The sequence below is a fragment of the Emydura macquarii genome, unplaced genomic scaffold, assembly GCF_026122565.2.
Source record: "Emydura macquarii macquarii isolate MOO-44397 ecotype Brisbane River unplaced genomic scaffold, CSIRO-AGI_Emac_v2 contig_369, whole genome shotgun sequence".
NCBI lineage: Eukaryota > Metazoa > Chordata > Testudines > Chelidae > Emydura > Emydura macquarii.
In genome coordinates, this window is record NW_027130506.1 from 11091585 (window position 1) to 11119376 (window position 27792).

The window sequence follows — 27792 nt, forward strand, 5'->3', positions numbered from 1 at the left end:
AAATATCATTGCTAGTCAGCAGTTTTTAGACGACAGTGCTGATTTCCCAAACATCCGGCCTCTTTGAAGGTATTTTGCCAGTCCCATGACAGATTCAGATTCTAATTTTCATTTAAAAGAAAGGAAAGTTGCTAGTCTTTGTGGTTGCATGTAGCACCGTTTTACACAGCAAAAGAAGTGTCCCTTGTTAACCTCAACTTGAAATGAACTCTTAAAACTAACAATGGTGATTTACATATGCAGTTGTGCACTTGATTTGCACATATAATTTCTGCAGTATTTCCATACAAAATGGATAATTGAATTTGCAAATGGCCAAGTGAACAAATAAATAGTACTAGTCCTAAAAGTGCACTGAATGTTTTTTTCATTTAATGACGCAGAGTTCAATAGTGACTTGACTCATACCTCTTCAAATTAACTCATTTTTAGGAATATTACTTATTTTAATCCCAAAGTTCAACATCAATAGTGTGTCCTCTCACTGGTTTTTTTTTTGGGGGGGAGGGAGGGGATGAAAATTAGTTACTCCAAAAATGAAGAACCATGAAACCGAGGTTCTAGGAAGAATTATTTTCATGAAATGAATACATTTCTTGAAGCATTTTAACTTTCCTGTCTAAATCATTTTTGTCCCCCTCATTTTGAGTCTTTGTGACACACAAAATCCCACATTTGGACCTTCACATGTCGAGAGGTATGACATTACAAAGGCCTTGTCTATATTGAAAGATGCACCCAAGAACACACAGAGAATGTCTGCTCTGTAACAGATTTAACAAATTCATTTGAAAACTGATTTAATTAAACCAGTGTAAAACTCTGTGAGGACTATTTTATTTAAACCTGACTAAAATCCATTTAGCTTAATGAGGTAAGGAATTGAATTAAGCTTAATTGATATGATCGAGGTTTAAATCAAATTAAGAGTCTATATGGAGCCTTGTGCCAATCTAACTAAATCAGAGAGACAAGGTGGGTGAGCTAATATCTTTGCTTGGACCAACTTTTATTGGACAAGCTTGTCTCTCTCACCAATAGAAGTTGGTCCAATAAAGATATTACATCGCCCACCTTGTCTCTCTGATATCCTAGGACAAACACAGATACAACTATACTGCATACAGTAACTAAATCAGTTAGTTTAAACCAATGGAACTTTGATATAGACAAGGGAATTTTGATGACATGTATACACTGAAGTCACTTTGGAACTGGGACTTAAGGTCCAAAGTAAATTAGCTGAGTTTGAAAGTTTTACACCAGGTCTAACTATAAGTTTAGATGTTATCCTCTGTCTTTGTCCAAAACCCTGATTGTTATTGGTGAGAGATCTGCTGTGGATGGAGAGTGCTTTGTGATCCTAACTTCATAGCACCAACCATCAAACCATAATTGAAAATGTAATTTGTCCCTCTCGTTAGAATGAATTTGATAGCTCATGACTGTGCAGTAAATATCTAAAATATTCTACGTGGGCTCTTGTTAGTTACACTGATTTTTTTTTCTTGTAATATTCATACACAGAGAGGGGTGTGTGCTAGTAACCTGAGACTGGGTGTTGTAACGTCTATATGCTAATGATCCTTCAGTTTATTATGCACAACAAACTTCACATGGAGCTAAATAGCGATTACATTTTATTTTAATGAAGAATAAATACGAAGATGTGATTTAGAAAATGGTAATGCTTCACATATACGTTTCATTGGTTAAGAGCTAGACCCTTTAATAACATTAACAATGAACAGTAGCAATATATTAGAGTGTAGAAACATCTGGAGTTCCTAAGTCCATTTTGGTTTGTGGTGGTCACTATTTGTAAGTAAGTTACATTCATGTTCCCAAATGTTTTTAATCAGACAATGGACTGATTACATAGAACATTGTGAACTTTTATCACTAGTGCAGACGATCTGTTATAGAACTTTAAAGTACAGACATACACAGATTGTGCTAAGAGGCAACTACAGAAGATGTCCATAAAGGACCCAATTCACCTGTGCTCCCTACCTTGAATAGTCATTTAGACCTGTGCAGAGTGGATGTATTAAAATCAAAATTCTCAGTTCACGGGTATGGGTGGTAAGGTTTTATTCCTACAGCTGTAAATGACTACCTGAAGCTGAAGGCACTGAAGAATCAGGGTTCAAAGGGTCAAATTGTGATCTCATTTACAGACATTAAAAAAAGAAAACAACACAAATGCATCAGAAGATACTCTAGTCCATGATGGTTCAGTCTATATTGGTCACTAGATGGATTTAAGTAATACCTTATTGCAGCTGTTCCCAAACGGTGGGTTGCAACCCCAAATGGGGTCATGCCATCAGCTGATGGGGTTGCAGCAACCTTTTCCATGCAGAGGATGCCATTTTGCTCCTCACGTGTACAGTGTGTGTGAGGTCACAATGCATGGAGAATGCCATTTTGCTCTTCAAAATGGTATCCTTTGCATCATACATATGAGGTCACGTAGTGCGGAGGATGCCATTTTGTAGAGCAAAATGGCATCCTCTCTGGGTGCGACCTCACATGTAGTGCACGTGAGGCCGCACTGTATGGACACTGCCATTTTGCTCTTCAAAATGGCATCCTCCGTGCTGTCTGCAGTCGTGGCAGGAAATACTGCATTAAAACGGGATCATGTAGGTGAAAAGTTTGGGAACTCCTTTCTTATCGCTATTTCATGTACCTTTTCAGAAAAGAGGTTCAGAAAAAAATCTCTGGTACCTTTTGCTGCTAAACTATTATATAGTTTAGATATAAAAAGCTATTAATATAAATATTATACATAAATATAGGCAGCCTTCAAGAGATTAGGTTGAGATCTGAGCACTTTCACACAAATTTCAAACATACTGCAACTCACTATGACTGCAGGACCTAATCTGAACGTATTTTACATTTCACTTTAAAACCTTTGCTTCCTGGTGTATATTACTAGATTGGGTCTGAGCTGTTGAATTCTACTCTGATACACTCATGTACCCACTTGAAGCCAATTAGCTCACTGAGAAGAACAACTCCAAGATTTTTCTGTCTTGCGATTTCACTTGGCATTGCCAGCAGCTGGGTTAAACCACTGTGAAGAGCAAGTTTTTTCCAGGAAGGTGAAATTCAGTCTAGAACCAGTGTCACCAAAGCAGTTCTTGGAAACTAGATACCAGCTGGGTTTTAATGGTCTTTGGGGAGCTAGGGAGTTCCTGATTTCTCTGCAGCAGAGATGGAAAAAACTTTGCATCCAGAAGAGAATAGTCTTATTACTGAGAGTCTTCTAGTGATGCATGAAAGGTGCTGACCAGCAAACCACATCCTTTTGTAATAACACTGTGTGATATTCACACTTGTGGATGGTGCTAATGTAAGGCTTAGTATGAAGGCTCAAGTGGGTCTTAAGTTGTGCCTAAACCTTGCTCTGGCTTTTGGTGCAGTGGTGATTCCACCTTTCGTCGAGTAGTCATCTGCTTCCCTTTATCACTCTTTATTTAGAGTTCCTCTCGCAATTTAAATTATAATCTGTGCACGAGCAAATTACAGGTGCGGTGTGTTCTTTACTTACACAGGGGCCGAGATGGTTTTTTTTGTTTTTTTGTTTTTTTTTTTTAAGTATCTGGTTAACTTTTAAAATACAGAAAAAGACAAAGCCAGCACTAATTTAGCATTCATTTCCTTAAATCTCCTCTTTGATCATCAGCTGGGCATGCTTGGGTTTTTCAGCTGTGGTAGGACTGCTAGGCGATCATGGTTTGCTCTTACATCTCAGTTCTTTTTTTCTGTGGACTGCATCTGTCTCAAGTTCAATCTTCATAATATGGAGTTGGCAAATGGAAGGTACTCTTGCGTTTGCTTCCAGTGTATATGAGAGACTGGCTTTTCTTCTTTCTGCTGCTCGGAAAAGAAGAGTTGTCCTCCCCTGCTAGGGAGATGTAAGAGGCGATACTTTCCCTGAGGCCGTAGCTGAGGCAGGAATCATCCATGGCCAGTGTGTTTTCAGTTTCTTCGTTACTTGCCTGCAGCCTTTAAAAAAAAAATTATGCTTAATGTTTCAGATACATCTACTGGATTTACTAGTTTCATAAAATTACATTGTTGCATAAAAGAAACAACTCCTGGCTCATAGCTGATTGTGATCAATTCTGTGTCTCATCTCTTTCCTTAAATGTCCCCTCATCACAGAAATATCTGAGGAAGCTTGATGTATTTAAAATACAGGAAAATGAATTACAGTCTTTCTTTCTTTCTTTCTTTCCAGCTTCTAGGAGAAATAGCCTGAGTAGTGTGGAGGTTTTGTCTGTATGTGCAAGTGAATGAGGTTGTTTTGAGGAGAGGAGGGGGCTGAATAGCTTATTGAGGGAAGGCTAAATTGAAGAAATGAGTTGTGGATTTCTTTCTGAAATTGATTTATTTCTGTGTGGTCATTCTTATTTCTTGTGGGAGTAGCTTCCTGTGTCCAAGCCCAGCTCCATGCTTTCATGAACCTCTCCCACACTGGTCAACAGTGTCACAGGCCAGGTGGAAAGTAACTGTCATGGTAGGATCAAGTTGTGAAGGGAAAGGTGATCTCTTAGGTAGCTAAATCTAGCTGCAATCAGCTCCAGTTGTAGGAAAGAAATCTCTGCAGAGCATGCCTAGAGGCCAGTGTTCTATGCTGAAGGCATGTTTTGAAAGCACTTCGCTCAGCCTCTGGTGTAATTAGGGTGACCAGATGTCCTGACTTTATAGGGACAGTCCCGATATTTGGGGGGTTTTCTTATATAGGTGCTATTACCCCCCACCTCCTGTCTCAATTTTTCACGCTTGCTAGGTGTGATGCCAAACTGTCTCCCTCCTGGAGCCTGACCGTCTTTCTCCAGTTCCACTCATGGTACTACAAATCCCATGGAGGGCTTTGAATATCATGACACATACCTTTGACTGGGCTCTGCATTAAATTTGGAGCCAATGCAGAGACCTGAACTCTGGGATAATGTGTTCATGGTGACCAGTGTTGCTACTGAGATAGACTGCTGCAATCTGGGCAAATTGGAGCTTTTTCTGATTATGTGGATTCATTCTTAGATATAGTGGGCCAGATTCTTAGCTGGTGTAAACATCTTTATTGGGGGAATATCTTTTGCAGACTTCATTGTCAACCATGTTACCCATAGCAACTCTATATTTGCCAGTAAGAACCCTTGGAGGTAGTTAAATGCACCAAAATTTGCATCCGTGAACACTTAGACTAAAATGTTCCATCATCTGAGAGATTGGATGCCCAATTCCCATGTTACGATGCCCTCAGCGGCTTGCGAAATTTCAGCCTTAAGGCTTAGTATTGACCTCAGCAGAAGTGAATAGCTGCTTATTATTTTCTATAATGGCAAATATATATTTAACATGCTGAAAATAAATCTGTAGACTGTGATGCTGTATGGAAGATGTGGTACCTGTGAATGTTTTTCCAGTTGAAGTTTTTGTTCCTCATCACCACAGGAGGTTCTTGGTTCCTCACTGCATTGTTGTTAGTACACTGAGTAAGACAGGGTGTTGTAAGGATACAGCACAGACCATCAGGTACCTCTGAATGAAGGAACCAATACAGGATGAGTTATCCAATATTGCACAATAGCTTCTCATTTTCCAGCACCAATGTTTTCTCCACTAAATGTTCTTGGAGATGGGTGCGGTAAGTAGGATAGTCATTTAGACCCTCTGCACTGTGGCATACAATTGTTGAATTGCTGGGGGCATTATGGCATACAGTTTCAGGTGGTTTTGTTCTTTGTTACTAGGCCTTTTATTGTAACATGCTCCTAGTTATCTTTGGGCCTAATTCTCATCTTGCTTAACTCAGTTTTTACAATGTTATAACTCCACTGTAACTGTGGAGGGCATCAGTCTTTTGAGCACTAACCACACCTTTTCTGTTAATGATACTCATAGACTCTAAGATCAGAAGGGACAAATATGATCATCTAGTCTGACCTCCTGCACAACGCAGGCCACAGAACCCCACCCATCCACTCCTGTAACAGACCCCTGACCTATGACTGAATTATTAAAGTCCTCAAATTATGGTTTAAAGACTTTAAGGTACAGAGAATCCACCAGCAAGTGAGCCGTGCCCCATGCTACAGAGGAAGACGAAAACCTCCAAGAGCCTTTGCCAATCTGGGGAAAAATTCCTTCCTGACCCCAACTATGGCAATCAGTTAAACCCATCCCATCACAGGCCATTGGCATATCTACCACCAGTAGTCAAAGATCAGTCAATTGTCAAACCAGGCTGTCCAATCATACCATCCCCTCCATAAATTTATCAAGCTCAGTTTTGAAGCCAGCTAGGTTTTTTGCCCTCACTGCTCCCCTTGGAAGGCTATTCCAGAACTTCACTTCTCTGATGGTTAGAAACTTGTGTCTAATTTCAAGTCTAAACTTCCTGATGGCCAGTTTATATCCATTAGTTCTTGTGTCCACATTGGCACTGAACATAAATACTTAGATACCCCAGAGTATAAGGCCACAAGAGGCCTGTGCACAACTTACCTCCCACTTAAGCCCTATTTTGAGAATCTAAAAGTATGTCTACCCTACCGGCTGCACCGCCGGCAGTGCAGAATCTATTTTGTGGGTTTGATTGAGCGGCAGTGAAGACTCACTCAATCAAACCCGGAGGTCGACACCGGTAATCCACCACGGCAAGAAGAGTGGTCCTGCGTTGACAGGAAGGCATTTCCCATCTTTGCAGCGCAGTGGGGATGCTGCAGTAGGTAGACGTTAGGAAATCCACGGTCGATACGTAAGCTACTGTACGTAGCTTGCATATCTCCCATCTACTGCCGCTGAAATCCGCGGTAAGTGTAGACCAGACCTAAGTAGTGCTTGGACCTTGTGCTGGCTTCGGGCTCAGGGGGTGAATATCAACCATGGTGAGTAAAAAACAGATCTATTTGTGGCAATTATGGTAGGCAGTAAAGTGGTCAGGGGCAGAATGGATTGAAATATACACTTTTCAAGTTGTTAACTATGCCTTTTTCTTGAAAGCTTAGTTTTGTTCCTAGTTAGCTTCCTGTCTGAGATGAGCACATCCAGAATTTTAGCATAGTTTGAACATGTATAATGAAACTTTTAATTTAGTTATGTTGTTAAAGAGTTGGTATTCAGACACACCCTATATCACATAGCGTGCTACGGTTATGGAGAAGAATGTGGGCTCTGATTGGGTGTATCAGACAAAAAGGGGGTATTGATTTGGAGAAAAAGAGCCTGATTTTGCCTATGCCTTGCCTCTTGCATAGTCACTATCTGAGGTATTTGTATAGCATCTGTTACCTGACCTCATCATCTTTAAAGCATGTATCCTCATCATCTTTAAAGCATCTATCCTCACAAAACCCTGGTGGGAGGAGGAGGACTATTATCCCTATTTCACAGGAGGGCAACTGAGGCATAGAGAGACTGACTTGCCCAAAGTCACAGAGACAGTTTGTGGTAGAGCAGGGATTCGAACCTGGGTCTCCCTGGTCCAAGGCCAATGCACTAACCACTGGACAGTCCTCCTTTTCACCTCTGCTAAATGAGTACAAAATGGGTGTATTATGCAACTATTCTGATTGGATAGTGCTTATACGTACTCTGCTCTCACTCTGCACTGCTGTACGTGACTATGTAAGAGACAAAGCAGCAGACAATCAGGTCCATCACGTGTAATTTACCCAACCAAAGCATCAATACATGTTCACCACTATGAACACTTGTAAAATATTCCGATGCACAAAGTAGAGCTGTGCCCCTGACTGCTCTAACCTGGGCCAATGAAAAGCACCATATAATTGGTAGATGCTGTTTTATTCCATACACTTATTTCATTATGAATTTTGCATATTCTCAGAGAGGGAAAAGTCACTGAGAAAGACCTATAATCCACAATATCTGGATGAAAATGATGTTGATCATTTTACGTTTCAGATTCTCATATTCTTCCTTTAGAGAAATACTTTTTTTTAAAAAAAGGGAAAAGTAAACTGACTACATTTCAGAGAAGAGATCAGTATCCTGTCTAGTTTACTACTACTTTCCACAAACTGGTCTCAAAACTCCTTTTATCACATTTCTATATAAACCATACACATCATTAAACAGAACATTTTTCTTCCTTACTTACAAGAAGCGTTTTTGGCCAATACCCTGTATTTCAATTTGCCCAGCATTATGCAAATATTGTGGGTTCACGCCTTTTAAATTTTTTCATTGTTGCTAGTAATTGAAATACTAGAACCACAATTCTTCTCCAGTATGGTGTGATTAATTTATTCCAATTCTCTTTCCTCTTTCATTTTAAGTCTTTCTGGTTTCCATATGATATCATTGCAGCACTTAGTTAACTGCGGTATTTGATATAAGGCTTCTTTCTGATCTGAGTTGTACTGACATAAATCTGGAGTAACTCCATTAAAACCAGTGCAGTTACTCTGGACTGACATCAGTATAATTGAGATCAGAATTTAGTCCATAATGATTACACCAACTTTGGTCTCTTAGGTCAAATTTGCTCTGAGTTGCACTAAAAAAATCCAGGACTAAGCAGCTAAGTTACAATAGAGTAACCGAGTAATTTTCCCAGCATGCACTGATACAAGTGTGGTAGGATTGAGCAAGGTGTAATACAGTCATTTCAGGGGGAAATGTTTTTGTGTCGCTACATTGAACAATGTTAGCTGTAACCATGTCAGAGCTTGGTTTCATTTAACATGGCTTTGTCTATCTGTACTGCCAGTAGTCAGCTGAGCTGTAGTCTTTCTTTCTGCTGTATTAATAATGGAGGAACAGGGGAGATATGAAGGGGGAAAAAGTGAAGTAAAAAAAAAAACCAGAGCAGAAGCCAAATTTCTCTATTATTATTTTGTACTATGGTAGCACCCAATATCCTGTCATGTCCCAGGACCCCAATGTGCTAGGCACTGTACAATATTTTACAGTTGCTCGTGAAACATATTGTGTTCCTGCAGTTACACAGAGCCTCAAAGGGCTTACCTGAATAGTGATTCACAAGGTCCTCAAGGCACTGAAAGGTTTGCCGTGGAGAGATGTAATACCAGTTATTTGGCAAGCGGAAGATCCTGTAATGTTTCACTTGCCTGTGCCGGACTGACAATGAATATAATCCTGAAGAAACAGGAAAACCAAATGACATCAAGTAGTCAAACTCCAAGGAAAACAAAGGCGCATTTCACAGACTTCTGTTGCTGCTGACTAAAATCAGACCAGCTCTGAAATGTGGTGACATACTAACAAGGGTGCCCTTGGAGGATTTGAAAAAGCTAAGTGACCTTCCTGATTTAGAAATCTGAAATATAGACAGAGGGAGCAGGTGGGCTTTGGTGATAGCCTGATGGTGATTCACTCTAAATCTCCAGCAATTTTTCCTTTATGCTTGTTGGTAGGATTTTCAAAAAGGCCCAAGGGGGTTAGGTGCTGGGCACTTAAATTCCTTAGGAACTTTTGAAAATCCCACCTCTTTGTTTTTTATTTAATCTCCTCCCCTAGCTGTCTTTCCATAGAGCTCTGAGGATTTTTTCTCATTTAATTCTTCACTCTGCATTTTGGAAACCCTATATTGGAGCTACCTGGTCAGGAGGACAACTGGACACAAACACATACTAAAACGGAAAAATTGTCCCCCACACAGCCAGACTCTCATGAAATACTGTGGCCAGGGATACCGTGATGCATTGCTCAACCATAGAGGACACCATTGAGCTTCATGGGAGATGTAGTATGGCCTTGGAGACCAGGCCATAGAGAAGAACGAGGGCACGGGATACTCACAACACAACTCCCATGAGGCACCAGCCAAATCAATGTTTTCTGGCTGAAATGTTTTAGGTTTTGATTTTTTGACAAAAAGACAAAACTTCCCAGGGGGACGGGGGTGGGATTTTTTCTGATCAGCTAGTCTGGCGGTGGAAGGATGGTCAGAAGAAAATTTCAAGTGCTTACTTTAAAAGAAAACAACCCCTCCACACAACTAAATAAGAAGTGCAAATAGCCACTCTTTATGTATTTTTATGTACCTTTCCACACACTCCCATCTTTGTATATGTTTGTGGACCAAGGCAATGGGAGGGATCCTTTCACCCACCCTTTGTGGACCCTTTGTGTCTTCCTCTCTGTTTGAAATGTCTCGTGACCTTGGGGCATTTGGGGTGCTACCACAGCATAAATAAAAAATGTTTAAATAATGTTTTGTATGTACCAATGATTATAGAATTCTCCAAAGCCATTGTTTTCCATGCTTCCAGCGCTGCTTGTTATGTAGGTGATTGGTGAAGATGTTGCACCGTGTGAGATGGTTTTTTTTTTTATTACATATAGTTTAGGATTCTGGACTGATATACATAAAGTAAAAAGGGCAGAGAATTAAGAGCTATAGAAAGCCCAGTTGAAAGGAAATGCCTCAGTCTGAGACTGGGGAGAAATATGGTATGTTTTCTCACCTTTCCTAGTTTCGCTCTCTCTAACCATGAAGGAGCCAACCTTGGTGTCGGGAAGCTGTAGAAGTTCCTCTGCTTTTTCTCTTCCCAGCCCTTCAAATAACCAACTGTAAAACAGGAAAAGAAATTCTAGAATGACATGGGTGTGAAAGAGTGCAGCATGTGGCTCTTAAAGCGCAGGACTAGCCAGAAAAGTCACTGCAAAAATGACCCTGTAACCTTCTGCAGTTACTTTCTTAACTATTCCCATGCATATTTCCTCAGTTTATGGGGCAAATCGTGCTCTTCTCACTCAGGCCAGTAATTTCATTGAGTTCACTGAATTCATATAAGAGGGCAAAACCCTTCAAGCTCAATTAATCTGAAACACTAATATTTACTAGTGTTAAAGTCACTGAGTGTAAATAATGAAACCTTTTTTTTGTTGTCAGCCAAGTTACCCACATTTATTAACCCAGGGACAAAGAAAGGTGTAATTATTCTGCATATGCTAGGCCAGATTCTGATCTCACTTTACTCTGGTTTTACACCCAGTCTAATTCAGTGGGTTTTACCGGTGGGAGAGTAGAACCAGGAGTCCTGATTTTCTGTACCACCTAGCATCAGGTATCTGATATCTTCAGTAGTAGGCTTAGCTGTAAGCATGTGCTTATTTCCCATTGAAGTCAATAGAATGTAAGGACATGCCTAAAGTTAAGCAGGTAAAATGCTTTTCGGAATAGTGATGGACTTGAGCATATGCTTATATGGATTTCCTCAACTGGGGCTGAAGGCAGTAACCGACCTCTGAACCTTCTGTATCTTTTCTAATGTGCAGGGATTCAGTTCTTGAATATCTCATTCACCTTTTGAAGTTCTCCTTTTGTTCTAGTTGGTCTGTTTTTCGTAGGAACTCCAGTTTTATCTCTGACTGAGTTTTCCCTCATGAGGGAAGGAATTCACCCCTGTGCAAAGACCAGCCCAGGGACTCACTCTAGCCATCACATTGTCTTAACTGAGACTTAAATAGTGCATAGGCCTTGTGCTGACCTTTGGCATAGGAGTGAATTTCACCCAGGTCTTATAAGTTGGATCTTTTTATCAGTGTCATAAAATTAGAGATGGGCCCAAACCACACAGTTTGGATCCAAAAGTGGATCAGAAGTTTCTCAGAGTTTGAGTGTTTGGAGCTGGGGTTTTGCTTTGGTAAAAATAGCTGCTAAATTTAGATCTGGATTGAAATATCCCCGAAGTTCAAAGGAACTCAGATGTAGATATTTAATTCAGGCCATCTCTGCTTAGCATAGATTTTTCTACCAGGCTGTTGGTGATGGTGGTTGTTATATATTTTAATTATGATTGTACCTAAGGTCCCTCATTAAGGAGGAAAGCTTGATACTATAAACTATAGTATATGTGAAATAACAGCACCTGTAGTTTTGGAATCATAGAATATTAGGGTTGGAAAAGACCTCAGTAGGTCATCTAGTCCAACCCCCTGCCCAAAGCAGGACCAACTCAATGGAGAAAGCATGTACTCACCCATGGTAAACTTTTGCTACGCATTTTCCTGGAATATAGTTTTCTCGACCCGTAGTGAGGGAAAGGACTCTCCACCAACCTCCTTCACTGTCAAAGCAAGAAGATGGGTATGGTCAAATGTTTTTGGGGAGCCTGCCTTCATTTTAGAAACATGTTAAAGCAGAAAATGGGCTAACATGCAATATTTGTTAACTAAACTGAGTATTCAGAAACATACATAGATCTACATTTCTTTTGTTTATATTATTTCATCTTCTACATCTCACTGTTTGCTACATTGTAGTTTAAATTGGCCACAGAAATAAGCTAAATATTAATCCATTTGCTGCTTAAGTAGTGAAACCTGTTTCTGTAGTCTGTGTTACAGTTAGGAATAAAGCATTAGTAAAGTCTAGTTGGAGACTAGATTTACAGCCCATTGATGTCAATGGGAATCTTTTCATTTACTTCAATGAACTGCAGATCAGGCATTAATGAATAGAAGGATGGCCTGGTGGCTAGAGCATAGAACTGGGAGTCAAGACACCTGGGTTCTTTTCTTGGCTCTTCATCACACTTTCTTTGTGACCTTGGGCAAATCACTTAGGCCAGATCTACACTACAGGCCTTTATCAGTATAACTATGTCACTCAGGGGTGTGAAAAACCCATACCGCGGAGTGACATTTTTATACCAACCTAACCCCCCATATAAACAGTGCTATGTGATGGAAGAGCTTCTCCTGCCAACACTGTTACTGCCTCTCAGGGACATGGATTAGCTACAACAACGGAGAAGCTTTCCTGTCGGCATAGTAGCTTCTTCACGAACGCGTCGCAGCTGTACCTGAAGACAAGCCCTTGATTACCTGTGCTTCAGTTTCCCAATCTGTTAGAAGGCAATAGTAATAATACTTTTCACAGGCATGGTGTGAAGCTTAGGTCGTTATTGGAAGGGATTACAGAAATGATAACCACCCTTGTTGTGTTTTCACCTTGTTTTTTTAATTTTTGTATCTGGTATTGCAACTGAGAACTGCATGCAATTTGAATGTTCTTTTGTGGCGCAGTTCCTCCCAATGTCTACATAGAGTGAAAGTCAGCATTGGGCTCTGCTTTGATTTCTAGTGCTGCATTTCTTATGGACCAGATCCTCATCTGGTGTAAATCAGCATCACTCTGTTGAAATCAGCTGAGATGAACCAGTTTACACCAGCCTAGGATCCAACCCAGAGTGTGTATACTGGGAGTGACTAGAACCCAATGAGAATAAGCAAGAGGTCCCCATTTTCAACACACTTAGTACTGTCATGTGTGAGCAACAGTGATGGAGGTTCAGTTTGGTTCAGTAAACACCCCCAAACTCGGATAATTGCCTGCATCAATCAAGTCTGTCAATCAAGGCTCTGGGTGTTTTGTATGTGAAATACATGGGACTTCCTGTTTCCATTTGAGTTAAAACACACCATGAGAACAGCTTTGCTGGTGGTATTTTCACATATCCTCTTATTATCCATCCAGAACCAAGAATAATTTATTTTTGTTAAAAACCCTCAATCTCAAAACCCAAACATTTCTAACCCTGCCCAGAAAAAAGGTCTCTCATGAGTAAAGCCTCCTATTTCTTCTTTTATCCAAACTAGGATCTCCATCCTGAGTTAACTCCGCCCCTAATGAATGATGTCCAGAGAGTGAGCGGGCCGAGGGGTCTCAGAGATTGGGGCCTGTTTTATAGCACACTTTTCCAGCTGGACCCAGGTTTGCTTTTGCTAAGCCAGCACCCTCTCTGGGGGAATTCTGCCTGGAACCTTCTCACCCAATCCACGGAAGGTGGTTTTCAGCAGGGTCAGCTGTTGTGGTTTCTTTTTCTTTTGATTTCAAGTCTCCTCAGCAAACAGATCTGTCCCTCACCCTCCATAAGTTCCTCAACCCAAAGTTTCTGGATCTTGCCTCAGAGCCTTCTGATAACAGGACTTCCACAGTCTCCCTTCTGTCCATTTTTGTTTCTGGGAGCAGTTTCTCCCAGCAGTAGCTCCAGCCTCCAGGAGGTATCACAGTGCCTTCCCTCCATTTCCTGTTCCTCCTTTGATAAGGATCAGCAGTTTTTTCCCAGCCGGCAGGGTTAATCAACCAGTCAGTAAGCCAGCCAGCTGCTGGCCTCTGATCTCAGTTGAATGGTCTCCCTTATACCTTCACAGGTGCCAGTCTTTCCTAACACTGTTAACCATCTCCAGTTGCTAGTGACCATGACAGGTAATCTACTCTGAGTAGATTCTATTTATTGTATTGCTGCCCTGACTCATGCAGATGATTACCAACAAAGTTTTGCATCACAAGTGAGTATGGTGATTTCAGCATTATTCCTTGTGAACTGTGTCCTTTTTACATAGTTATTTGAAGAAAAGGCTTAGAAAAATAATACAGAAGGAGCAGTGCATGCAGCATGAAAGGGCTAAGTTTGATATGGCAGCTTTCCTGGTCACTGTTGCTCTGATCAAACTACCATCCGTGCTTTTCTTTCTTGGTGTAGTATTTTTCTTGAATGACCTGAGAGAGTCTACACCTCCTGCTAGTCTATGCATACACACAGCATCTATTAACAGCCACATATACCCCAGTGGGGAGAATAGACCCTCCGTTTAGAGGAGTTGTCTATTTACTTAGTAATTGCAAGGGTTTTTTTTTTTCCTTGCGCTATAGCTGAATCAAAACAGGAAGAGAAAGTTCCATTTAATGCTTACTTCAGCACCTGCTGATTACTGGGATAAGTTCTTGATCACTACATGACAGACAAACATACAAACAAAAATATGTGCTATATAACTTTTAAACAAAGTTCAATATTAATTATTAAACTGCCCTGTATGGTATATGCAGCATATGTACAGTACATATATATATTATGGGCAGAATCCTTAGCTGTCGTAAATCAGCATAGCTACTTTGGACTGGAATTTCCAGTCTGTTAAGACCGTTTAACACAATTTACACAACATAAATTGGACTTTAAATGGCCAGCAGTCACTGATGGAGAATTACCTTTGCATAGGGAAATATTCTGGCATCAGAAAGCTGGTGGAAGCAGCTTTTCCACCTGCTAGTCCAGGGACACTCCCCTGATATGCCCTACTCTTTATGGGACCTCTGGGGCAGGGTGTGGTCCAGATGGGGAATGGTTGACAGAGCACCACTATCCTGACAGCATTATAAGGTCCTTGTGCCGCTGATGAGTTTTATAGGAGACCAGTTACTTCTCTAATTTTTGTCAGGATTGGGTGGACAAGGCTCAAAGAACCACAGCCAACTTCCTCTAGCTGCCACTCTCCACTACTTCTGACATGTGGTGTAGGTGATCATCAGGGCCATTGACTTCAGTTTATTCCAGCTGAGGATCTGGCTCTGTATGTCTTTGTGTGTGGGACTGACTGTCTGTGTGTCTGTAATACACTAGAGAAGGGTCGGAATGGGACCTCCAAGTCTGCATCCCTCAGAACTCTGAGAAAGTGATGAGTAGGATCTGGATCCAGATCTGAAATTCATGACTCAGAGTAATCTCTATCTGAGGGTCCAAACAGGACTCTAGTATCCAAAGACCTTCAGCCTATGGGAAAATGTTGGATAAAGATAAAGTATTTTTTTCCTTCCCAATTCTAAAATTCGGTTCAATTTGGTTAAGTACTCAAATGCCTATCCAAAGCCCAATCAGTGTCATGCAAGTAATCCCATTTTATGTCGTGCAGGGTGAGTCCACATTGCAGAACTGGGCCTTGTACATTGACTCGACACCTGGAAAGCCCTATCACTCAATCTTGTGAGGTGATGGATGGCCTGAGTTCCCAGTGGGAGTCGGGGCTCCATCTTGTGAGTGCTTGTGAGTGCCTGAAAGGAGGCGCTCTATCTAGAACTGCACAATGAGGAATAAGCCACTTTCCCAGCAGCAATAGGCCTTGAACAGTTTCCTGTTCAATAAAAACAAAAACCACAGCATCCATCTAGCATCAAATGCATAAAACAGAAGCTATTCCCTATCTCACATCAGCTGTATTGGGAGCAAATTTAAAAAAAACCAACAACTTACTCTGATATCACACGTAGTTTCTCTCCTACGTGAAATATTGGCTGGCTTATATCCGGGGAGGGATAATCACAGAGGACAGCAAGGATTTCGCTCTCCTGACCTAGGGAAAAGATGAAAATGTCATTTTTTTAAAGGATAATAAAATTCGTAGCTAGCATGGATGTCTTGAAAAAGTTACCCTCAAAACCTACTGTACACCAGTGTAAATAAGAGCTGAATCTGCATCTGTAAGTTTGTATATCTTTAAGTTATTTACTTCTAATTCGGCAAAAGCTCCTGCAGACTGACCTTGCCTAATAATTACCATATGTAAAAAAGGGACTCACTCTGAAAGTCGCAAAATGAATAAATACGCCCAGTATTAGGAAATGACCTCATTTGAATAATACCACTATGCGTGAATGGTTTAAATTACAATTTGAGTAATGCAGATGATCAGGTGCATTATATCAGATAAAGGCGTGTGTTGGTTTCATTGCATTATACGTCTTTACTGATATTTTCAAAAGTACAAAAATAGTTTAGCTCAAGTATAGCAAGAGGGGGAACTTTTCATAAAATAATAGGAAACCAGAAAATCAATGTCCCCTTCCTATTCCGTTTATGGTTTACTACTAGACTGGGTAACTAATGGGCTGCCTGGCTCTTCTACTGCCGCTCCCCCTCCCCCCACTACAGCTGTTTTGGGGATGGCAGACATAGGCTTTTTCATTTTAAAAAAAGGAAAAGTAAATTAATGTGGTTTGCTCATTCATGTGCAAATATATTTCTGAGAACTGAGGTCAGAAAGGAGGAAGTTGGTAGGGAACATCCTGCACCAGTCCGGAATCATACTGCACGTAAAGCTGCAGGATCTGAAGTTACATCTTCAGAAGGCTGAACCCAAAAGGTACCGAGCTTGTACAACTCCCAGTGAGAGGCTGCTCAGCGCTTCCTCGGATCGAGCGCTTAGTGGGGATTCTACAGTGCAGATATCGGGCTTGATGCCTTTTTCTAACATACCCTAAAGTGCAGGTTTGCTCAGTGGTGGAAATTCTGTTTGGAGGAAGGTTGAGGCAATGGAAGGCAACTGCAGCCCCTCCTCCACTGAGGGGAAAAGTACTAATAGGTGCAGTGGGGAGAGAGCATGACACATCACAGTACATTGTGGCTTCCATTTGAGCCGTGACAACACTTTAAAATGGCTCTCTGGCAAAATATCTGGCGAGGGTGATGGTGGTACAAACACACTGCCTGCCCTCTCTTTGGGCTAATCCTATGCCCCCTGCCCAGGCCATAGCAGCCTCTGCTGGGCCTGGCAGAGACAATTTGTGCCCATTTGCTGTAATGGGGATTGCCTCAAACCCAGTGTTCCTAAATGACAGCTACTGGACGTCTTTTCCAATAATGCTGATGTGACCGTAGTCTTTATTGAAGGACAACAGTCAGCTCCTTGTCCTGTGGCACTTGCTGTCCCAGTTCAACTTAACGTAGAAAAGGATTACAATAAACAAAGTGCAGTACGGGAATGGAGAAGGGAGATTACAAGCGTGTGCGACACATGCACACACTTCCTGCTGTGTCTGTTTCTTTCTAATTCCTCTTCAGATCATTTTTAACACAGGCAAGGTATTAAAATCTGGGGCCAGCATTGTGAATGTAGGCCAGGAGGGAATTGAGCTGGAGCCCTAAACAATACCACACTACAAATAATTCATCATAATGATCATTAATAACGTCACCAGAAGGCTAACTAAAAGTAGTGTGCTTTGAGAAAGAAGGATTTGAAGGAGAAGAGGGTTATTCTTATTCTTCTACTAATGAGGCTGGCAGGTGGGGTACCTTGTTGGAATGAAAATAATTGAAAAAATGTTAGCGAGATGGTTAAAAGAAATGTAAAAAATAAGTAATTTCTACATCAGTTTTGGATGGATGTTTGTTCTCATGCTATAGCCCAGGGGAGAGGGGATCTGTTTAGTGGATATACTTGGGTTTGCTTCAGTGAAGGACAGATTGCTATTCAATAAGAGTTTGGCCCTGTAAACCCTCACTCATGGAAGTAGCTCTGTTAGGTAATTAGTAGCAGTAAGGTTTCTTAAGGATACCCTTTAAAAGATTCTGCACAAAAATCCTTCTGCATAGGGACTTATAGAATCAGGCTGTAAAGGAGGAATATATTGATCAACAACATGATGCATGTGTATGAATAGTGTCAGAAGCCTCTCATTTGAGCTGTGCCAATGAATTAAGTGGGGTGGGTTTCCCAGGACGTGCCCTTGGATCAACTCCCACTTTTTAACGTAATGTAGCATGCTTGATATGTTGTATAATTTTAAAAAGAGACTCAGAGCTGAATGGGCTTCAAATTACCTTTCGGTTATTCAACAGAAGTTCACAAATCCCTGTGTCTGTGAAAGACTGCCTTGTTGGTTAGTCTGACTAGACCTCAATTAGTGTACATTGGACTAAACAATCTGCGAAACGTAGACTCCTTTTCAGGAATGGCAGAGAAATAAATGCAAGGAGATAAATTATATGGGAAAAATACACTGAAAGAAAATACATGCTGCTTCCCTGAGCTACTGAAGCCAAGTAACTGGAGCGTTTGAGGTGCCATTTCTAAATGAAATGGCATTTCCTTAAACTGGTCACGTTTTATGAAAGTATTTTAGTATCACATTTTAAGCTCATGAAGCTATTTATACAAGGTTTAGTTTCCATACTGAGATATGCAGTGGAAAACCAACTGTTCTTATCAGCCCTTCTTGCTTGCTTACATGGTGGATTGCATTCTGTTATGCATCAGTGGATGTGTTATTCTGTCTTTAGACTGCAGGATCTGTAATTACTTGACATACTTTTATCTTCTGTTTTTGTTTCAATTTTGCACATTAATTTTCTAGTTCTGAACATGGGGCATGATCATAACACCAGCTACATCCAGGCAAATGTTATCTTTTAGAGTGCCTGTGTTTACATTAGAGATGGTACAAAATAGCCTAATTTATCTGAACCCTTCCAGCTGTTCCCCCACTTCATGAACATTGGAGTTCCATGTCAAATTAAATCTGAATCCAAACCTTCCTGAGTTTTGATTTTGCAAAACCAAAATCACATTCAGGTTTGCCACTGTCTACATCAAATACTGGTGCTTCAGTGCAGGGACCACACATTCCACCCTTCTACCCCAAATTTAAGCTCTGGAAGGATCTGACACAGTTGACCGTGCCCCACCCAACAAGCTTTTGGTTATGTCAAACTAAAACCTAATTTTGAAACCCACCCACTCCTTAGCAGTTTATAAGTGATATAAGAAATCTCTAAAATGGAACAGTCCAACAGTTACAGAGGAAAAAACCTAACAACAGTTATTTCCACTAAATCAGGTGCTCTCTCTACAGTATTTATGCCAGAATACAAGGCGCATGGCTGTTTAGATACCTATATCCCCTGGGTGTCTTGTGAGGCATGAAGCTAAAGATGCAGTGCTTTAGGGTACATCTACACTGCGGCTGGGAGCAAGTCTCTGAGGCTGGGCAGATGGATTCACGCCAACAGCACACTAGAAATAGCTGGGGAGATGTTGCAGCACCAGCTTGGATAAGCCACACGAGCTCGGATCCACCTGACCCCCTGAGTCCCTTCTTGGGTGGCTAGCCCAAGCCTCCGCCACTGCTGCAGTGTCCACTCCGCTATTTGTAGCATGCTAGTTCAAGTCCTGCTAGCACAAGTATGTGGTCCCTGGCTGGGAGGCTTAATCCCAGCTGTAGCATAGACATCCCCTTAGCCTGCTCAATACAGGCCAGCTTGTGACTTAAACTGTGCAGCCATATTTGGAAGTAAGGGGCACAAGACCCGTAATGCCCCTGTGTTGGCTGCATAGACACCAGCTGATTCCCTCCCTGGAATAAGACGGCAGGAAGGGGCGGAGAATGGGCTGAGGTTGGGTTCCACGCCCTTGCATCCTGGCTAGCATAGCTCAATTGGCAACGTCCTGCAGGTATTGGCTGGAGGAAGCAGGGGAGGAATTGTGACTCAGAGGTGCCTGCTAGGATAGTGCCACTTACGTAATACTCCTAGCTTAGTGTTGCACTTAAAATACAAGATCCTCTGTTGTTTGTGCACTGAGCTAGCACTAAAACAAGGCAGAGAGAAAATGTAGGGGTGTGACTTGAGTACGGGTCTGAACGGGAGGAAAAACTAATGAGCAGACAACAAAATAAGAGTTATCACTGCAGAACAGACTCAAATTAGTGGTCTGCTTTGCCTTTCCTTCCTCTTGTGTGTTTTCCTTTATCCTTCTATTTCATTCCTTCAGTTTCAGCATTACTGAAGAGAGTCAGGATGAAATTTCTTTTCCAAATTATTTAAAATGCTATAAAATTGTGGACCAAATCCTGAAACCTTTCTTCCGTTAAAACATCCTCTGACGGACTGAGGGAGAAATTCAGTATTTGGCAATGTGAATTTATTGTCTGAAAGATTCTGGGTTGACAGCCATAGAGACAAAGGGCCTGCTCCAATGCCTATTTCAGTCAATGGAAAGAATTCTATTGACATCAGTGGGCATTGGATCACGCCCTAAAGTCCTGGGTTTAGCCTCAGAACAAGAACAACATGAGCATGAACATTGCAAATTTCACCACCCTACCCTGTCTGCCAACCATGACTACGAGAGAAAGAATAGGTCAGTTTTCAAGGCCTTGCAGTTCTTGTTTTCTGTTGGGAAGACCAACAATGGAAGTTGGACACCTCCGCGAAGACTGGGACTGAGATTTTCAATATATTTCACATAGGTCACGAACCAAGCCATCTCATAGTAACAACTTTCAGTAAATACCAGTCTAAACTGGATTTAAACTGGGGATCTTCAAGAAAAATACTCCTTATGCCATTACCAATCCCTGAGCTATTCAGCTTCCCGAAACATCAATAATTTAGAAGTACTGGTCCTTGGCTCATGCTAAAAATAGTGCTGGAGCTTCTGCCCCTCTTGGCCAGATTGATCCCTTGCCCTGAGTCACATAGTTGGGCCATCCTTGAAGGTGACTTAGGCATAGTTCTTTCCCTTCTCTCTTGCACATGGGGAGAGAGGGGAATTAATTTGCTGCATCACTTTATAAGGCTAGCTTATTTCCTCCTTGTGCCAGTTGGCTGGCACTTTGTGGCATATGAGCTCTGCCCATTCCCAACCTACTTGCTTGTGATGGGGAGTAGCAATCCCACGAGTCTCTTCCTCTTCCCACTCAGACTCACAATCCAGGCCACATAGTGGGAAGCCTTACACAGTTTTTTCCTGTGTCTATATATAGGGCCAGTTGACAACTTACCCCACTCTTTGATAGCTGCAGTCCTTGAAATGTGTCATTCCTTCATATAACTCTTAGCAGCATGAAGAGTTGGCTATTTATTAGTTTTGGTGCAAATGTTTGAAATGATTTGTCTGAGTGCAGAATTATGAGGATTCTCAGATTTGGGTTAAAACCAATAAAACCAGAGCAAAGCAAAATGTGGGAACAGGTTGTATAAAATATCCACAGGAAACACACCAAGTGTGCAATTTCTTGTTTATGGAGAAGGTTAGAGCCTCCTGAATTGTTGGAAGCTCATTCTAAAGGGTGCTACTGAAGGGCAATCGTTTCTAAAAATTATTTAAAAAAAAAAAAAAAGACTTAGGGTATGTCTATACTGACGGCGGCAAAGTCGCCACCACCAGATCGATCTTTCTGGATCGATTGAGGTGTCAGTGTAGACCCGCTCAATCGATCAGGAAGTCGACTGAGTAAAACTACCCCCTCGAGTAGCGTAGCGCTGCGTCGACAGGAACGCGGTTCCCATCGGCGCAATGCAGTGAAGACACCGTGCAGAAGGGAAGCACAGCAGTCGACGGGAGTTACGCAAGCTACTCTGCATTGCTTGCGTAACTCCTATCGACTACCGCCGAATCACCAGGTTAGTGTAGACCAGGGCTCAGAGAATGAGTTCTAACTTGCATAAAAGTAAACACCTTATACAGTTTACCTCTATTCTTGCATTAAGTATACTTTTTCATATGTCAGACGAGTGAATGAAAATGCCTATATGAATGTACTATGTGCTTGCCTGTAACTTTTTTCCTCAAAGAAATTAAAAAGCGCTTACCAGTTTGGGAAGGCACCTTTATTTCAGCCGAAGCGCTTGTCGTTTTCATAGTATTTCCCATTGCTCTCTTTATTTTCATCAACACACTTCAGAACTAAAACAAAGGAGACATTAAAAAGGATGGAGAATAGCACCTGCTGTGCTGATGCATAAAAATGACCCAATTTCAGACTCAGGTTTTTATACAGTTGGCTTTTGAAAGTTGATGCTTTATGTGCATTTGAAAATTGTATCTATTTGCTAAACTCTCACCACTTTGGTGCTTTTATCAGGGGAATAGCAGAAAACCACAACTAGGGAAGTTGCTAAGAAGTACTGTACATAGCAAAAGTTTCCATTACCACTACCTTAGCACAATAGGAAGTCACAGCAAAACATTCATTTATTTTATGAGTGTATGTACTTCTTAACATTTGGAGTCCTGAAGTGATGGAGAAATTGATTAGATTGACGTATTTATTGCCAATGCTGGTTTTGATGTTTCGTTGCTACATACAGGCAGAGTTTTTTGGCAGTTTCCTTTTGATACAATTCTGGTATCACTGTAATTTGCTCAAAGAAACTTAAAAAAAAAAAAAAGACTGGCTCAAAAATTTTCAGATCCTGCAAGTTCCCTTTGTAAGATAGAGTTGTCAAACTGGATGAGACCAAAATCCATCTTGTCCAGTACTTGTCTTGACAATAGTCAGTACAAAATGCTTCAGAGGAAGATGCATGAAAGACTAGTGGGCAGCTATGGAACTTTTTGCTCATAGGAAAAGTTCCTTCTAAACCCTATATAGAAAATTTTTTCATGACCTGGTATAAGAACCTATCTAGTACTGAATAGAATAGAACCACCATTAGTCAGAGGTTGGCTTATGTTACAGCCTAGTTTCATAGTCGGAATAGTTAAGCAATGCCTTTTTTAAAATAGCAACAAAACAAAATGTCCTGACACCATTACCTAAAATCAGATGATTTTTATCTCTTTCCGGTTGTTACTCTGAGAAACTGACAGCATTTACCCTAACAAAATCCGATAGCACAGTGCCTACTGTATTTACCAAACAGTCTGTGAACTGTGCAGAAAAAGTTGATTTAATCTATCTTGTCTACCATAGGTATTTCAAAGACACCTTAAACCTTGGGGCCACAGTCTGCTGCCCATACTCACAATTGGCTAGATTTAGATATTCTCTCCTTTTGACCAGAAATTCCATCCTGGACCTGAGAGTTCTCCGTGAAAGTTTCATTGAAATTGGTACATTTACATTAAAAGTTTCTGTTTTGACAAATCAGCATTTTCCAACAGAAAACCATAGAAAAATTCCCAGTAATTTCTACTCCTTAGTCACTTAGGCTCTTATGAAAATTTTACCCTAAATCTCTCAACCTCTAAAACTTTTTAGTCTCATGACTCCCATTCACTTCAGTGGGAGCTGTGTTGCTTAAACTCCACATTAAAATATGCAGTGTGTTCAGGTTTACAAATTTTGGAGATGAAAACTATTCACCTGAGCTATATGTAAGACTTTAGTGCATAGTCATGAATATACCTCTTGAATGTGCACGTTAGCAGAGCATACAGTTGCCTGAAGCTAAGAAAATATGGCCAGATTCTGCATCCTTATTAAAATTGTAGAAATGTAGGACTGGAAAGGACTTCGCTACATCCTCTAATCCAGTTCCCTGCACTGAGACAAGACTAAGTGTTACATAGACCATCCTTGACAGGTGTTTATCTAACTGTTCTTAAAAACCTCCAGAGATGGAGATTTTAAAACCTTCTGAGATAATTTGTTCCAATGCTTAACTACTCTTACAGTCAGCAGATTTTTCTTAATGTCTAACCTAAATCTCTTTTGCTGCAGTTTAAGCCCATTACTTCATGTCCTCTCCTCAGTGGATAAGAAGAACAATTTATCACCTTTCTCTTTATAACAACCTTTTACATATGTGAAGACTGTTATCGTGTCCCCACTCGTCTTCTCTTCTCCAGAGCAAACAAACCCAGTTTTTTCAATCTCTCCTTACAGGTCATGTTTTCTAGACCTTTAATCATTTTTATTGCTCTCCCCTGGACTCTCTGCAATTTGTCCACGTCTTTCCTGAGTTGTGGTGCTCAGAACTAGACACAGTACTCCACCTAAGGCCTTATTAGTGCTGAGTAGAGTGAAGGAATTACTTCTCATGTCTTGCTTACAACAGTCTTGCTAATACAGCCCAGACTGATGTTCGCTTTTTTTGCAGCAACATTACATTGTTGGCTCTTGTTTAATTTGTGATCCACTGTAACCTCCAGATCCTTTTCTGCAGTACTCCTTCTTAAGCAGTCAATTCCCATTTTGTATTTGCGCAATTGATTATTCCTTCCTTAATATAGTACTTTCCATTTGTCCTAGTTTTCACATTATTCCATGAGTACCCCTTCTGAGACCAGTGGGACTATTCACATAGTTGGGTAATTGCTCAGTGAGGCTAAAGGTGGCAGAATCTGGCCTTTAGAAAATTAAAAAGTAAATTTTTGTGCATTCATTCAGTTACAGTTAGGGTTTTTATGTCACCACAGCTACTCTTTTAAATATATCTTCATGACATTTTCCATATTAAAATCCACTGCCACTAATGACTGTTGCTTAAAATAAATAGTCTGAGAAGCGAATGAAAAGTTGTGACTCTTTCCCACAATTCACTTATCCAAAGTGCAAAGAGCAGCCCTTGGACTTCAGTTCATTTGGCAAACAATATAGTTTGCCATCATGCACTTAGCCAGAGTAACAGTGCGTTCCGTGCACTTCAGGGCATGTTGCAAAGCTCGTCTTTCCTCCCAGGCATTTGAAAATGGGAAGGGAGCTGTTCAGGTGGAGAACTGTTCAAAGGGGAACATATTTGTGTTTTCAAGTTGCTCACTGGTTGTACCGCTGCTCTTAAGCTGTATTTTGAAGTAAAGTCAATGGAGTCTAGAGTTTATGGGTAGCAGCCTTCTGTCGTATTTAATTCATCTAAATAAAGAGTGACCATCTAAATAAATGGTTCTTTGGTACATGAGTGGACTGTGCAGATAAGCAATATGCACTTACATGCAGTGCATTGCATCAAGATACAATGATATTTTTCCTGAATTTTGCATATAGCGTGCACCGGTAGAAAATTCTCTGTCGTCTAACTAAATGCCTATGAAACTGTTATTGGTTAGCTGAAATTCACCCAAGAATGGAAAGTCTACTCAAGGCATTATGTACCATGCAAACCTTGTGAAAGTTTGGTATATAAGCAGAGCAAACACACAGAGTTGCATCCCCTGTATGCTATATTAGCAGATTTCTATGCCAGTCCCAAAAAGGATGGTGCAGAGAGGCCTGCTGGATGTGGGATAAGGAGCGATTATGTTTATGTGGCTCCAGTGTGCCAAAATCCTGCCCTGAGAAGTGGAGTTGCTGGAGCTGTAAGTTAGGATCTCTTGGGTCATAGAGTCCAGTTCCCTGCTATTGCAGGCACTCCTGTCATAAAGTCCTTTTCATGACATTGTCAAACTTGTGTATCAAGCTTATTTCAACCTGTAGGAATGGCAGCCTCTGAGGGGCTGCATTGACACCCTTTAGTCTGTCTGCAGGTTTAGGGGTGACTTTCCCCACACAGAGACCAATTACTCAGGCTTTAACAAAAGTTTGAATTTCACCATAAGAGCTGCATATTCAGTCCCAGCTCCATAGCCACCCTGACGTATGTACATATGCAGTTTTATGAGTGCTAATAATTGTAGCCACCATTGTATGGAAGCACAATTCAGGTTGCTTTGGCTTCTCTGTTCTTGATTACACCCATAAATCAGGTATTTAATCATAGAATATTAGAGTTGGAAGGGACCTCAGGAGGTCATGTAGTCCAACCCCTTGCTCAAGACAGGACTAACCTCAGCTAAATCATCCCAGCCAGGGCTTTGTCAAGCCACAGCTTAAAAACCTCTAAAGATGGAGATTCCACCACCTCCCTAGGCAACCCATTCCAGTGCTTCACCACCCTCCTAGTGAAAAGCTTTTTCCTAATATCCAACCTAGACCTCCAACCTAAAGGGCTATGACCCCAATTCTGCAATGAGCTCTGCACATGGGGCCAAACAGAGCCCCATTGACTTCAACAGGGCTCCGTATAGGCACAGAGGTCAGGCCATTGAAGAACTGGGGTCGCAACCTACACTGTGGGCCCAAATCATTGAGAGTGCAGCTTTGCACTAAATATATGCACCTGCAGAAATGGATCTAAATTTGGCTCTAAATGCATGTACCATTCAATTATTTCACACACTCTATCTATTTTCCAGACAATGTCATGTTGGGGTATCTAAATTAGCATTGCATATCTGAAATTAGTCTGCTTTCCAGGAGGTTTTTCAAAGATATATTCAGAATGCCCAAGAGATGCAAAGCAAAAACATGACTAATCTCAGTGCTCCAAGAAACATGCTTACAAACTAGCACATTTCAAATAAGGAATTCCATGGCTATCATTTGTAATATGCTGGGTGTTTTTCTCCATTAACTGCTTATTAAATCCCTATATTTGCAAAGAATTAATCAGGATTTCTCTCTTATTAAGCCCATGGGAAATGTGTGGCTAAATCCCGCACATCTTTGGGAAATATAAGGGGGTGTGTCACTTTTATTCAGGACACTCCTCGTTCCATAATGTATACATTTGAAACAACTCATTTTACTAGTTGTACCTTCCTTCCTATGTTTTACACAGCCCTCCTTATGAGTCCCTCGTTCCTGTCATGTATCAAAAGTTAAGTACCTGCATCTATCAGGATTGTAGCACGCACTTTGAAAGCTCAGGTCAGACTCCTAATAGTTCATAGGTATAAACTTGCATAAATTGTAAAATACAAGTTCTATGCAAAAGACAGAGAAAACTCATTTGCCAACCTCTGACAATTTGAGTTAAAAAAAAAATCTGCTGTTGTAACTGTGATGTTTCTCATAGGTTATTGCAAGTGAATATTTGTTTTGCCATTGGCCATCTCTCTATCTCTCTCCTTGTATTTTAAAATTTTCAGTAGAAATATATAATTTACACTCATTTCATATTTACAAACACTAGCAGCAAGGAGGGACACTGGAGGATCGAATGGACCTTTTGTATCTCTATCTTTGATGGCTCTTTATATTTAAAGTTCAAATCCTGCGCTGGTTACTGGGACAAAACTGCCTTTGGTATGAATAAGGACTGGAAGATTTGGCCCAGTTTGCAGCAAATGCTATCCTGAAAGCGTGAGAGCAATGATTACCTTTAAACGCTGAGCATGGTATTCCAGTTTGCTGGACGTTTCAGAAAAGCAGCAGGCATGATAGCGTTTTCATGTTGCCCGGGGTGTCTAGCTGATCAGGTCGAGAAGCAGCCAGCCAAATGAGAGTGTTGTGAACTTCACCCTATCATGTAGAACGGCACTTGCCAAATCAGCCGCATACTTCCTCTGTGAGAAATAAGGAAGGCATGAAGTGTTTGCAGCAGATGTGGTTCCTGTCACTATTCAAGTTCTCGGTGACACTTTTTCTCTGTGGGCTGTGGAAAACGGAGATTTTGAATATTTTACACTAGGGTGTGTTTGATCACATAATGAAAATGAGCAAAATAACCT

At 41.0% G+C, this 27792-nt stretch overlaps 2 protein-coding genes across 2 annotated transcripts in view; one reads left to right on the forward strand and one right to left on the reverse strand.

Annotated features, from left to right (window-relative positions):
• The window catches only part of TG (thyroglobulin), a 200145-nt gene that overhangs the window by 122927 nt on the left and 49426 nt on the right, over positions 1-27792 (forward strand). The window lies entirely within an intron of this gene.
• Positions 1630-27552, reverse strand: SLA (Src like adaptor). The gene is made up of 8 exons (XM_067531594.1): positions 27442-27552; positions 22173-22266; positions 16053-16152; positions 11997-12083; positions 10479-10582; positions 9016-9147; positions 5430-5562; positions 1630-4020 (listed from the first exon to the last, which is right to left on the reverse strand). Exons 2-8 carry the CDS (start codon positions 22249-22251, stop codon positions 3801-3803), a joined length of 855 nt encoding a protein of 284 aa, XP_067387695.1. The 5' UTR covers positions 22252-22266; positions 27442-27552; the 3' UTR covers positions 1630-3800.

Bases quoted from the DNA above. Each gene is read 5' to 3' on its own strand.
- SLA (XM_067531594.1), bottom strand. From the start codon at position 22,251: ATGAAAATAAAGAGAGCAATGGGAAATACTATGAAAACGACAAGCGCT. The intron at 5,563-9,015 runs GTAAGCCCTTTG...TCCTTCATTCAG, and splicing joins CCTTGTGAATCACTATTCAG to AGGTACCTGATGGTCTGTGC. The intron at 4,021-5,429 runs GTACCACATCTT...TTTTTTTTAAAG, and splicing joins AACTGGAAAAACATTCACAG to GCTGCAGGCAAGTAACGAAG.